General features: G+C 36.7%; 1 protein-coding gene across 1 annotated transcript; it reads left to right on the forward strand.

The window, feature by feature from the left end:
* Positions 1-212: 212 nt before the first annotated feature.
* On the forward strand, positions 213-15,066 carry b4galnt3a (beta-1,4-N-acetyl-galactosaminyl transferase 3a). The gene is made up of 20 exons (XM_026210494.1): positions 213-373; positions 1,030-1,130; positions 1,212-1,253; positions 6,427-6,516; positions 6,598-6,688; positions 6,791-6,891; positions 7,847-7,914; positions 8,021-8,096; positions 8,199-8,265; positions 8,970-9,113; positions 9,209-9,315; positions 9,799-9,899; positions 10,006-10,067; positions 10,877-11,054; positions 11,445-11,668; positions 13,046-13,199; positions 13,296-13,368; positions 13,484-13,637; positions 14,098-14,224; positions 14,913-15,066. Exons 1-20 carry the CDS (start codon positions 250-252, stop codon positions 15,013-15,015), a joined length of 2,187 nt encoding a protein of 728 aa, XP_026066279.1. The 5' UTR covers positions 213-249; the 3' UTR covers positions 15,016-15,066.
* The last annotated feature ends 204 nt before the right edge of the window (positions 15,067-15,270 follow it).

Below are 15,270 nucleotides of genomic sequence, written 5' to 3' on the forward strand. Positions count from 1 at the left end.
TTTTATATTAATTTTTTCCTAGCCTTTCTCTTCATTTTTAACAAGCTGTTAAGATCTCCCTGGTCAGGTTTAGATCTAGTGCAAAACGTAGAGAGAGAGATTCTAGAGTAGAGTCTGTAGGATATTTAACTATACCTCGCCACACAAACGTACTCCTATCTTGTTCAGCCGGTTTTTGTGTGAGACAATGGTATCTAAAGCCTAGACTAATACATACTAGACATCATACTGGGCTCACAGTCTAGCAGAATGTTTACTGTGAGAACTTTTCATCACCGCAAGGTGATGTTGTATTTATTTTTTCTACTCGTTATATGTATAATGATTTATGTTTTTATATCTTTGGGAGCACAAAAAAACATGTTGCCTGCTGGTAAGTTAGCTTTATTTATAATGGCTGGATTATGTTCTTTAATTTTGGGCTGCTGTTTAATGCTTTTTAATCTTTCTTCAAACTTTAATTGTCTGATATTCCTAGTCAGGAATTTTCTTATGTAATGGATATCAAGTCCCAAGATCTAGATCAAAGATGTCACATAATTTAGAAACATTTTGCAAGCACAAAACTGAAGAATAAGATTGATTTGTTTAAATTAGCCAGTTATAACATGTCAGATCTACAGTATGATTTTTTTAGTTATGAATTATTTGTCTGTTTGTTTATTTGCATCAGGATTTTTTGTAGCTATTTTAGATGATCACTTTTCCATAGAATGTGTGTGTGTTTGTGTGTGTGTGTGTGTGTGTGTGTGTGTGTGGGTGTGTGTGTTTGTGTGTGTGTGTGCTCTTGACTTAAGAGGGTGACTTATCAGGACATAACCCCATGTCCCCATTTTTTAAAACATGTATAAATCATACAGAATGAGTTTTTTTTTGTTTTTTTTTTTTGATAAAGTAAAAATGCACAAAGTTTCCTATAAGGGTTAGGGTTAGGTGTAGGGCCATAGTACAATGCCACCAATGCATGTGTGATTTCATTACGTAAGCCATTCAAATGCATCTGCATTTCCACATTTTGGCTTTGTATAGTTTTACTTCCTCAAGGACCTGCAAAAACAAATATCAACAAAGATATCGAGAAGAGTGAATCATTTCTAGACGAAGAGCCTCCTGATGTACAGGAGATCCAGGTAAGATTGTTTTAGATTAGAAACAAGATCATTTATTTCACATTTATTTAATACTTTTTTTATTCCCTTGACTGTCCTTAGAAAAATATTGCTGATGACCAACAGCCAATCAAAACATATAAGGTGTGTATAAGATTAAATTTATTAAATGCATTGTGATTTAAAAAGAGAGAGAAAAGAGAATCCTTAATATTCTTGCAGTATTCTTTATAAAATACATTACCTTTCTTAAAGAAAAATACATTTAAAGAGAATTTAAAGAAGAAATGGAAAGATTTCTTTAAAGAAATACAAAAAAATAATATATATATATATATATATATATATATATATATATATATATATATATATATATATATATATATTTATTTATTTATTTATTTATTTATTTATTTATTTAAATATTGTATTAATAATATATTAAAATAATATAACTGAACTGAAATGCTGAAATGAAACAATTTATTATTTATTTAATTTTAAAGGGGTCATACGACGTTGCTAAAAAAGAACATTATTTTGTGTATTTGGTGTAATGCAATGTGTTTAAGGTTCAAAAAAACATTCTTTTCCACATACTGAACATTAATGTTGCATTGTTGCATTATTGATTTTTACAAACTCATCGCTCTGAAAAGCTAGGTGTACGCTGATTGGCCAGCTATCCAGTGTGTCGTGATTGGCTGAATACCTCAAGCGTGTGATGGAAATGTTATGTCCCTTTACATACCATGATGCCGTCTCCCGGCACAATGAGACAAAACCAATAAAACCCATTACAAACGAGGCATTTGCTGCATCCAGTGGCATTGTGATCGGAGAAATGTCAAACAACAAGCGCCACTCTACACTGCTCAAAACTCACTTGTGAATCATGAGTGGCAAATTCTTTAAATATAAAACTTACCTATAGGCTGTGAGTCAGAAGCACCAGACTGTCCTTGCAAATTTGGAACTGCCTCACTTAATAGAACAGCCTTTGAGCACAGACCCATTGTAGACTAGTTTGCAGGTTCAGGAAACAGTCCTCCATAAAATGTGTCACACACTGCGGGCTCGAGTGAGGAACAGCCAGTGGGTTAGAGAACGGTGCGGCCGGCGGAATTCAAAGAAAGACACAGGACAACCCACTTAATTTATGGTGAAAGCCAATCCGGCGATCCACAAAGTGTATTTACTTTTTTTTCATCAGCAACCAGCACGGATCAGTTCTAGCCATAATGAAGCGAATATGGTCCCCTTTTGGAAGGCCAAACCAAGTAGTTTCGCTTTCACAATGAAATAAAGCATCTCCACAACATGGTGGCAACAACCATACTACAGCGAGAATAAAAGTTACACCTTCTTTCATTGTATGAACATTTGGGTGGTGTTATGCAAATCGTCCCACATCGAGACGTAGTCACGTAGACGTAGTCAGACGCATGGATGAATCTTAAAGGAACACTCTACTTTTTTTAAAAAGGCTCATTTTCCAACTCCCCTAGAGTAAACAATTGAGTTTTACTGTTTTCAAATCGATTCAGCTGATCTCCGGGTCTGGTGGTAGCACTTTTAGCTTTAGGCACTTTGCTGCCGTTATATGGGTGCAGCAGGCGCAGTGATATTACGCAGCACCTGAAAATAGTCATGTGTAGCTGCAGCAATAGCAGAGTTGCTGGGGACTATTTTCAGGAGCTGCGTAATATCACTGTGCCTGCTGCCACCAAGGTAGGGCAGCAAAGTTCCTTGATTATTACTCCAGGATGAGAGTATAGTTCCTAACCATATCGGCATAGAAAATCACAACTTTTCATTTTCCATCGTTCTTAATACACGATGTAAATGCAGAAGAGTCCAGTTTTAAATAGGAAAAATATGAAAAAATCTTTGGTCATTTTTGATTGAGATGCTAACAGTCAATCAGATTCAATGATCTATGCTAAAATAAAAGTGCTACCGCCAGACAGGAGATCGGCTGAATGGGGTCGAAAACTCAACTTTAGGGGAGTTGGAAAATTAGCCTATTTAAAAAAATGCTGTGCTCCTTTAACTTTTATAAAGAATATCGGTAGCACTTTATTTTACAGTCCTGTTCCTCATGTACATATATGTTCTTATTATAGTAATTACAATAACTATGTAATAACTAGGTACTAACTCTGAACCTATCCCTAAACCTAACCCTACCCCATGTAGTTCAGAATAAGAATCAGAAAGAGCTTTATTGCAAAGTATGCTTACGCATACAAGGAATTTGTTTTAGTGACATAAGCTTCCAGTACACAGAGACAACAACACACAGACAAAAAATAAAAATAAAATTGGTTTTACTGTATTTACAGAGATTTACAAATTGGCAAATAAATAAGTGTATAAACAATTGTGCTATAAATGATAATGGAATAGAATTGAGTGAGATGCAGGAATGTGCAGTCCGAACAGTTCTCTGTAGTCTTCTAATGTCTGATTTTGTTGCTGAACCAAACCAGACAGTTATTGAGGTACACAGTACAGACTCAATGACGGCTGAGTAGAACTGTTTCAGCAGCTCCTGTGGCAGGTTAAACTTCCTCAGCTGGCGAAGGAAGTACAACCTTTGTTGGGCCTTTTTCACAATGGAGGCAATGTGATTGTCCCACTTCAGGTCCTGAGAGATGGTGGTTCCCAGGAATCTGAATGACTCCACTGCAGTCACAGTGCTGTTCATGATAGTGAGTGGGGAAAGTGCAGGGGGGTTTCTCCTAAAGTACACGATCATCTCCACTGTTTTGAGCGTGTTCAGCTCCAACTGTTAAGACTGCACCAGACAGCCAGCTGCTCAACCTCTTGTCTGTAAGCAGACTCATCACCGTCCTGGATGAGGCCAATGACTGTAGTGTCGTCTGCAAACTTTAGGAGCTTGACAGAGGGGTCTTTAGAGGTGCAGTCGTTGGTGTACAGGGAAAAGAGCAGAGGGGAGAGAACACATCCCTGAGGGGCACCAGTGTTGGTGGAGCAGCTGTTTGATGTGAATTTCCCCAGTCTCACTAACCGTTGACTATCTGTCAGAAAGCTGGTGATCCACTGACAGATAGAGCTAGGAACAGAGAGCTGGGTCAGTTTGGTCTGAAGGGCTGTTGGGATGATGGTGTTGAAAGCCGAACTAAATTCCACAAATAGGATCCTCACATAAGTCCCTGTTTTGTCCAGATGTTGCAGGATGAAGTGCAATCCCATGTTGATTACATCATCCACGGACCTGTTTGCTCGGTAAGCAAACTGCAGGGGGTCCAATAAGGGTCCAGTGATGTCCTTCAGATGAGCCAGAACCAGTTTTTCAAACGATTTCATGACGACAGACGTTAGAGCCACAGGTCTGTAGTCGTTAAGTTCTATTATCTTGAGTTTCTTTGGGATGGGGATGATGGTGGAGCGTTTGAAGCAGGAAGGCACTTCACACAACTCCAGGGATCTGTTAAAGATCTGTGAAAAGATGGGGGCCAGCTGGTCAGCACAGATTTTCAGACAGGCTGGTGTAACACCATCTGGTCCTGGTGCTTTTCTTCTTTTGTTCTTTTTGAAGACCTGGCGCACATCATCTTCACAGATTTGAAGAGCAGGAGGTATGGAGAGGGGGATTGCAGGAGGTGTTAATGGTTGTGTATGGAGATGGTCAGAATGGGTGTTGGGGGTTTCAAATCTGCAATAAAACTCATTCAGGTCGTTAGCAAGCCGTTGATTAGCCTCAGTGCAAGGGGATGGTGTCTTGTAGTTCGTGATGGCTCTCAGACATCTCCACACTGAAGTTGAGTTGTTGGAAGTAAACTGGTCTTCCAACTTTTTAGCGTAGGTCTTTTTAGCCGCTCTAATCTCTTTGTTCAGTGTGTTCCTGGCCTGATTGTACAAGACCCTGTCCCCATTTCTGTAGGCATCCTCTTTGGCCTGACGAAGATGTCTGAGTTTTACTGTAAACCATGGCTTATCATTGTTGAATGTTAAATAAGTCCTGGTAGGAATGCATATATCCTCTCAGAAACTAATATAGGATGTTACGGTCTCTGTGAGTTCGTCCAGATGGGTGGTAGCAGCTTTAAAAACACTCCAATCAGTGAGGTCAAAACAAGATTGTAAATCCTGCTCTGTTTCGCTGGTCCATTTCTTCACAGTCCTTACTACAGGTTTAGCAGATTTAAGTTTTTGCTTGTAGGACAGTATAAGATGAATCAGACAGTGATCAGACAGCCCCAAAGCTGCTCTCGGAACAAAGTGATATGCATCCTTTATTGTGGTGTAACAGTGATCCAATATATTACTGTCTCTGGTGGGACATGTAACATGCTGTCTGTATTTTGGCAGTTCACGGGAGAGATTGGCTTTATTAAAGTCCCCAAGAATGATTAAAACAGAGTCCGGGTGTTGTTGTTCTGTCTCTGTAATCTGATCAGCGAGTTTCTGTAAAGCTGAGCTCACATGCGCTTGAGGAGGGATGTAAACACTGACCAGAATGAATGAGTGAAACTCCTGCGGCGAATAGAACGGCTTGCAGTTGACAAACTGCATTTCTAGATCAGGACAGCACATCTTCTTTAGCACAGTTACATCTGTACACCACCGTTCACTGATGTAAAAGCATGTCCCGCCGCCGCGCGATTTCCTCGTTGATTCTGATTCGCGATCCGCTCTAAACAGCTGAAAGCCCGGCAGATGGAGCGCGCTGTTCGGTATGGCGACATTCAGCCAGGTTTCTGTGAAACACAGAGCAGCAGAGTGAGAAAAATCCTTATTTGTCCGAGAGATCAGAAGGAGTTCGTCTGTTTTGTTGGGTAGAGAGCGGAGATTTGCGCCATCTTGATCTAGTTACCTTGTATTACCAGAACTTTCTTAGATAAATACACTGTAAGTGCACTATAAGTACATGTTAGTACACATACTGTAAAATTAAGTGCAACTAGAATATCTCCTTGGATTTGAGACTTTAGTCTTTGCAACTTTACATATGTTGTTTACGCACAAAGAACTTCACGCGTCATATGACCCCTTTGATATACTTTATTTTTTAACCTAAATTTCATTCAAATGTATTGAATCACAAAAAAAATTTGTTGTTAATTTAATCAATATATCAACCCTCCCAATTTCTGTTAAATCAAAAAATATATATATATTATAGCAAATATACTGGAGAGAATATCTAACTTTTTCGATAGAAAATGTCTAGAAAATTCATTTTAAAAAGCAAAATCTCTTTTCCATTTATGCAAAAACATCCCAGTTGCAACCATTGTATTCTGTCATGGCTTTAAGTCAACCTAGAGCATTTTTATTTCCTCCTCAGGGACGAGTGAACATGCACGTTTTTGATGACTGCTGCGGTGGATCTCTTGATCAACTTAAGAATAACCTGCTCTATCCGCTATTTCCCAATGTTAGTTCTTTACATATATAGTTGTGTACTATTATAAATTATAGTCACATGTGTAATATAATATCATGGGTTTATCTTAAGGTGCGTACTACAGTAAGCAGGCTTGCTGTGTCCCCTCAATGGATCAATTACGGTCTGAGAATCTTTGGCTACCTCCATCCTGAAGTAACTGGTGGGTCCAGCATGAAAATAAATCAGTTTTATTATATAATTGAATTCAACTAAACATTTGTAGAGGCAGTAAACAAATGCACTGATATTGTTCTGCCTATAGATGAATATATTTTTGCTGTTTCCTCTGATGATAACTCAGAGTTCTGGCTCAGTTTAAATGAAAGTCCAGAAAACCTTCAACGCCTTGTCTATGTTGGTGAGGTAATGTCTATTCTGAATGGAATGTGTTTGTTAGAGATTCAAGTTGATCCGTTTATAATGGAAGTAAACATACCACACATGAATGCAAGTTTAAATGATGCAATTTATGTCAATTCATAAAAATACAAATAAAAAAAAATATTCTGTATTTATTTACCCACCCTCGTGTCATTCCAGACCCACATCTTGTTTAAAGTTGGTAAAAAGTTGTTCAATGATCCCACTTCAACCTGTCCTCCAACCAATATCCTTGTATAGGTTGTTTGTCCAAATCCCTGAAATACGACCCATCAGAGCGTATACTACAATTGCGCCCCTATCGGCAAAAGGTCGTTTTCATATTAATGTTTTGTACTATTTTATTTGCACTCTGATTTGCGTTTTGTGTAGCTCAGTTGGAAGATTATTGCGTTATACCTTGATATGTAATCATGCTATCATGGGTTTGATTCCAGGGAACAGACGTGCACAAAAATGTATATGCTCGATAAATCATAATTTAGCATGATTTCTGTGAGGGTTAGGTTTAGGGGTGGGGTTAGGTGTGGTCATTCGAACGAATAAGCCACCTACAGTAGTAAAATATGTAGGAAATACTGTGAGATCGGTGTAAAACGCCCACACATTGCATTTAAATAAACGTGTGTTTTGATTGGTAATGACGTAATACGTCATTTCATGAAGACAGACGCAACGCGATACTGTCATAATTTTTTTATAACTTTAAAACGTAAATATAGGTCGTAATAAATGCTTGCACAAATGACCTATATGGTCGTTTTTTGTTGGAGGACAGACTCTCCCACTTAATTTTAAATGTAGGTACAGTATATAATCTAGAATTATATATAGTCATTAAATGTGACTTAAATGTTTAAATACTCTTTGATATTTTGTTAAAGGAAAAATGTAATCTATTTGATTATGATTGTGGCATGTTTCTGTTCTGAATCAGACAGGAAATGAATGGACTGCTCCAGGCGAGTATTGGAAATTTGCATCCCAGATATCCAAACATGTCTTGTATGAATATTTTTTTATGAATTTATTTTTTTTTTTTTTTTTGGAAGCATACTCGAAAAAAGGAAAACTGTCTCATGCCATAATATAGGGTCTCTCTCTTTCTTAGGTTGGTGAAAGACATGAAATATTTTTTTGAAATCCTTTTCAAACAGAACAGAGGAATGGATCATCTGGAAATAGCTGTATGTACTACAGTATATGTGTACATATTAAACAATTTAGCTTGAACAATTAATCAAAAATTTTATATTTTATTAATATCAGATTTCCCCCCCTTTCTGCAGTGGAGTTTGAACCGTGACAATGGCTCTTTTTCTGTGATAACCTCTGAGTTTCTGTCGTTATATGGAGGTATGATTGTCCCAAAATGACAAAATTATGAACCCACTAAGAGGACGTTTTGCCAGATGTTGCTGAAGTGATGTTATTAAGACTTGTAAGGCATAACATCTTTAAGGTGTTATATGTATAGTTGCAACAGAAAGGATTCAGTCTTAAAGCTGCAGTCGGTAACTTTTGACGTTCTAGCGGTTAATAAACAGAACTGCTTGCATCTTGCGGAAGAACATCGTAGCCGGAACTACTTCTCTCTGTTTATGTCTATGAATATAAAATATAAAGAATATAAACACTTATTATAGGTGGACCCTAGTGATTCAGGACAAGCTAAAAACACGGTTTTGAAAATGGATTCATGGTGTACTCGCTTATTATATACATTTTTCTACATTTTGAACACAAACAAAGTTACGGACTGCAGCTCTGATTGGTTGTTTTTTACCGGGAGAGGTCCGTAACTGCAAATGGCAATAGGACCACTGGGAGGAGTCAGAGGAGCTTGATTTTTTCACAGATTATCTGTCTCACATTCTACTGTCAGGACATAATGACAGGTTTAACAAATATGTAAAAAAATAAATTTTTATAAAAGTTACCAACTGCAGCTTTAACAAGGATAAGATCTTGTCTGTGTTGATATATTTCATAGAGGCGTATCAATATTGAATTTTATGACTTTAACATGTGATAACATGTAGACTTGCTTCTTTTGTCAGATGAATCTTCTCTACAAATGGGAGATATTGATCACATACCCCAAACAAAAGCAAGTTATGATAGGCTCCTTCAGCCAATTCCCATGTCACCCCATCCTGCAGGAGACATGATCAGAGAAGACCCACGGGATCACATCTATAAATGTCAGCATTATCAACATTTTCAAAGGAAATTTTAAGAATACTCTTGCCATATCTCTTTTTGAGACAGACCGAGCATGTTCTCTCTGTTTAAACAGACAAAATGCTAGATGAGTCCAACCTGAAAGATTTGTTTCCCAAATGCCATTACAGTCCAAGTTACATACTCAAAGAACAAATTGGACGATATGAGGGTGTATATTTGGTGAGTTTATCGATTTTAAACTTCTGTGAAGTCTAAGCTATGATACTGACAAACAACTTCTGTTTTGATTACAACTACTGATTTCTGCTGATTGTTTGGCCCCGATAATAACTATGTCTGCAAAATAGATGTTGAAGGATTCTAGAGAACAATCGCAGCCTCCAGAAGGTGAAATATACTGTAAACAATTACTAACATTACAGAAATGTCCAAGAGAGTGTTAGCATTACCATGCTAACATTACAGCTTATGCTAGCATGCTAATGTTAACCATTGCTACCTGGCAAAAGAAATCTTTGTTTTTTTTTTTTTTTTTACAGTCTGAATTCAATGTAAGTATTTAAAGGCTGGGAAACACAAAATAAAACAAAGACAACACATACATTTTCCAAGAATCACCAATAAACAACTTTACAGTGCGTATTTATTTTATTAAGTAAAATAATGAATATATTTTTCTTCTTCGGTCTCTTGTTCTTGTAGGTTAAGTTTTCTTCAGTGTACCCAAATGACTACACAAGACAAACCAATGCAAACAATGATGAGATGTGCTTCTACAAACAAGATCCATCATTTCAAGCAGAGTATGAAGCATGCAGTATTCTAATAATCATTAATCATGTTTTACCAGTATTTCCTGTTTGCAACTAATGCTACTTGTGCATGCATGTATTGTACACATGTTTTTAGTAAAGGACTTGCTTCTTATCTGAATGAGGTTGAAGATCCTGATGTAAAAACGATAAATACAGGTAAAACTCTTATTTTACAATTAATCTTAGAAATAAAGAAATTTTACAAATTTAAATGTAAAATGTTATTTCACAGCTTGAAGCAATAGGAAAAATAAAATCCTAGGTTTGTTGTGAACGATTCTGTTCCTAAAATAATTTTTTGGGTTAATGTCACTTAAGGCCTCAAGGCTGTTAATTGTCAAATGGCTATTTAACCATTGTTTTAGGCCATTGCAGGTAATACTGTCTTGTAAAAACTGTTCACATGAATATTAATAAATATAAATTTTAATTAATGAATACTTTTCATTTGAAATTTTGAATTAGATGAGACGTTATACCGAGGTCCTGACTTTCTCTGGTCATTAAAAATCCCAGGATGTCTTTCGCAAAAGAGTAGAGGTGTGACCTCGGCATCCTGGCCTCTGACCATCATGGCCTCCTAACAATCCCCATATCTGTTAATTGGCTTCATCACTCTGTCTCCTCTCCACCTGTAAGCTGGTGTGTGGTGGGCGTTCTGGTGCACTGTTGCTGCCGTCACATCATCCAGGTGGATGTTGTACACTGGTGGTGGATGAGGAGATACCCCCTGACAATGTAAAGCGCAATGTGATTATTTGAGATGGATTGAGTCCATATCATTTACATTACCCTACAATACAGTGAAAAAATGGTTCTTGATATGAAGAAAGTTCTTTGCTAATATCTCGCTTCAAAAATACTTTAATTTTACATTTGTATACTATATGTATATGCTAAATATAGTGCAAAAATAAGACTCAAGAAATTCAGTGCATTAACATATTTTACAAAATCAAAAATAGGTGAAGGTCCTTTCTGGCAGCGCGTCTTTGATGTGAAACCCCTCAATGTGGCTTCAAAGCAAACTGCCGTTGTGTCAGATTCCTGCAGAACAACTGGAAACATTGTGATGTCCCAAAGTCATGCCATGCCCATCGTTAGAGCCTTTTTAAAAGCACTGCATTCAAGAGAAGAGACACGGTAATCTTGTCCAGTGCTTACCTCTCACTTAAAATTGCTTGTCAATTATTAAACAAATATAGGGAAGAAGTTAGGCATTGAAAAAACTTCAGCCTCAAAGGGTTTGGAGATATCTTTCGATATTCTATCAAGAATTTAACTTTTCTTTGTTTAGCAAATAATAAATATTCAGAATGGTAAACCTTTTACTGGTTAGTTTATGAGTTTCTCTAGAGATGATTTTCCAACATTAATTTATATCAAAATTGACATGACAGCTGAACCTACTTTTGTCAATAGTATGTGTACAAAATGAGGCTTTGTTCCGTTAAAATACAGGCAATACAGAAGAAGGCATGGTGTGCACACGTACTTTTGAGATTATAGCTTTTGGTGTCTTTTTCTTCACAGTGGATACTCCCTGTTGCGTGTGGTGAATATTGTAAGGCGTGAGGACCATGACGTGGGCAGCCGTTATCTGGTGGAACTTGAACTTGTGGGCCCACAGGGTCAGAAAGTTCTTGTTTCGCGTTATGTTTATGCACCATCTGAGGATTCAAGGAAGCCAACAGTTCTCTGCAGTCCAGAAGCATTCAGCTGGAACCCATCTGCTGCTGTTCATATTATTGTGGCAGGTGAAAAAAAATCAATATCTGTCTTTTAACTGTGCTGCATTCAAGTCTTGTTGTAATTACTAAAATTACAAAATGACAACTCCGAGATTTGACTAGGAACTACTTATGTCTTTAGACTCAAAACAAAATTAACTACCAAATACATGGCTTTAGCAAAATAGACAGATATCCAAGTAACTGGATAGGCGGTTACACATTTTAAGATATTAATATGTTTTCATAAGTTACCAATATGCAGGGGTAAATTAAGTGCCTTTTCAAGGTTGAAATGAAGTGGAATATGTGAAATTTTGTTTCCAAAAACATTTCTCGAAACTCTTACTACTACTACTCTTACTCTTACTAACTAGCCAACAGAGGTGTGATGCAATAGAAGTTTTGGTGACATGATAGACTGTCACTTTGAAAACTTGCATTTCTAAGTCTTTTTATCACTAATTCTATTCAAAAAGTGAAATTCATTCATTACACACAGACTGATATATTTCAAATATTAATTTCTTTTAATTTGAATGAGTATAACTGACAACTATGGAAAATCCCAAATTCAGTATTTAAAATTTGAATATTGTGAAAAGGTTCAATATTGAAGACATCTGGTGCCTCACTCTAATCAGTTAATTAACTCAAAACACCTGCAAAGGCCTTTAAATGGTCTCTCAATCTAGTTCTGTAGGCTACACATTCATGGTTTGACGGTTGTCCAAAATATGACCATTGGCACCTTGCACAAGGAGGGCAAGACACAAAAAGTCATTGAAAAAGAGGCTGGCTGTTTACAGAGCTCTGTGTCCAAGCACATTATTAGAGAGGTGAAGGGAAGGAAAAGATGTGGTAGAAAAAAAGTGTAAAAGCAATAGTGATAACTGCACCCTTGGAGAGGATTGTGAAACAAAACCCATTCAAAAATGTGGGGGAGATTCACAAAGAGTGGACTGCAGCTGGGGTCAGTGCTTCAAGAACCACTATGTTCAGATGAATGGGTTTCAGCTGTCGCATTCCTAGTGTCAAGCCAATCTTGAACAACAGACAGCATCAGAAGCGTCTCGTCTAGGCTAAAGACAAAAAGAACTGGACTGCTGAGTGGTCCAAAGTTATGTTCTCTGATGAAAGTAAATTTTGCATTTCCTTTGGAAATCAGGTTCCCAGAGTCTGGAGGAAGAGAGGAGAGGCACACAATTTGGGATTTTCCTTAGTTGTCAGTTATAATCATCAAAATGAAAAGAAATAAACATTTGAAATATATCAGTCTGCGTGTAATGAATTAATATAATATACACATTTCACTTTTTGAATGGAATTAGTGAAATCAACTTTTTGATGATATTCCTATTATATGACCAGCACCTGTAAATGTCTTCATTTATCTTCCAACAGTGAAAGATCAGGCCAGATGGATCATACAGTTTATCAGGGAAATGGAAAAAGTGTACAGAGCCACTGGGGACAAAAACTTTAATGTAATAATTATAGACTACAGCAGCTCTGATATAGATATTGAGAAAAGACTCAAAAAAGCAGCATTACCAAGGTAAAACACTTTGCTTTCAACTTTCTTTGTACATATGAGTGTGTTTGTCTGTGCACAATTATATGGCTAATGACGTCAACATGCACAAATATACAGTTACAAATTTAAGAAGATGGATGGTAATTTTCAAAGATCAGGTGGCCTTCAGGCTGGAATAGATCTTGTTGAAGTAGGTAACATCATTTTAACAATAAAAGCTCTTCATGATTGAAGCTACTGTTTTGGATGAATGAAATTCATTTCGGATGATTTTGGATGTTTTCATTTTGGTTCTTCCTTCACAGGATGAGCACAGTATTTTGTTCCTGTGTGACCTGCACCTCTACTATCCTGTGAATATAATAAACAGTATACGAAAACATTGTGTCGAGGGAAAGATGGTCTATGCTCCAGTTGTGATGAGACTGGATTGTGGTGCTTCCCCAAGAGCCCCAGCTGGTACTGGTCTACATTGTTGTTTAGTGTTCATCAAAGCTCATCAGATCTCATTGTTTTTTTGTTTAGTTTTTTTTAAGTGATCAGACTTACAATTTCCCCATGATTGATGATGATGAAACAGGTGAAAGATCTAGACTCATAGATCTAGAAACCACAATATCATAGAAACTTGTGCCAGAAGAGAAACTAGTATACAAAATCTACTGACAGTGATGGTGTCATTTTGAAATTTTAATGTCAATCTTTTTTTAACTTCTTTTTTGCATGACTTTGCAAACTTAATCTATAACTGCCTTCATGAGGCATGTCATGTAAACAGTGAAGCTTCAGAATGACAAACCATCATCTACTATTATCATCTATTATCTTTTAACTTTTCCTGCCTTGCAGGCACTAGTACGTGGTGGTGCATATTCATGCTAATCTACACTTTATTTGAGTTAAAATATTTCTGTCATAGGGCTCTGGGAGGTTGCTGGTTATGGTCTGATGGGAATCTACAAGTCAGACATGGCCCGTATTGGAGGCATGAATACGAGAGAATTCAAGGACAAATGGGGGGGTGAAGACTGGGAGTTATTAGACAGGTAATGAAAACCCAACATCTTAGCAATAATTACAAATTTCCTGTGTTTTATTTTTTTAAGAGAAAGGATAGTACTTTTGAGAAGTATCATTATGAACACATAAAACGCTGTTTTGGGGGTGTTTATATGACCATTTTTAACAAAAATTGGGAGAGGGCACATACGCATTTTGAACAGCATTTTAGGGGTCTGAAAATGTTTGAAAATGGGTCAAAGTGCAAGCTTTTTAAAATAATTCTGAATAAACTATGACGATGTAAAGAAACATCATGTTTCTTTACATCTTCATAGTTTATTCAGAATTATGTGAATTACGTGAATTAAGGGAAAGTGAAAGAATTAAGTGAAATCACCAAGTCCTGGCCTGGCATGATAATGCAGCGTTTTTATAGTTTTTGCGGATCAGTGCAAACGAGGATTGTTTTGACAACATTGTGGTCTCTATGCAAAAAATTTCATAAAAGGAAAATAAAGGAAAATCTTTTCCATTTTTAGTACATTGTCGTGTAAATGTGCACATATTACAGGGAGTTTTGAAATAACTTGAATAAATACCCGAATTACTTGTTCGAATTACTTCTATGACTACTGATAATAAAAATAATAGTAATAACAGTTACCTTTAAGTGTACAATCTCTAAGTTTCTATGAAGTAAGTCTTTGTTAATCTCTTATTTTTCTCTTTTAGAGTCTTAGGAAATGGGTTAGAGGTGGAACGACTGCACCTCAGGAATTTTTTTCACCATTTTCATTCCAAACGTGGGATGTGGGAAAACAGTCATCAAAGCTAATCAAATGTTAAATGCTAAATCAAATGTTTTTCTGGTCCCACTTTATATTAGGTGGCCTTAACTACTATGTACTTACATAAAAAATAAGTACAATGTACTTACTGTGTACATATTGTATTGTAAAACACTTTTGTTGCTATTGAGGTGGGATGGGGTAAGGTTAGGGAGAGGGTTGGAGGTATGGGTAAGTTTAAGGGTGGGTTAAGGTGTAAATTATGGGTCAACAGTGTAATTATAAATGTAATTACAGAAATT

This window comes from Carassius auratus, chromosome 29, assembly GCF_003368295.1.
Source record: "Carassius auratus strain Wakin chromosome 29, ASM336829v1, whole genome shotgun sequence".
Lineage (NCBI taxonomy): Eukaryota > Metazoa > Chordata > Actinopteri > Cypriniformes > Cyprinidae > Carassius > Carassius auratus.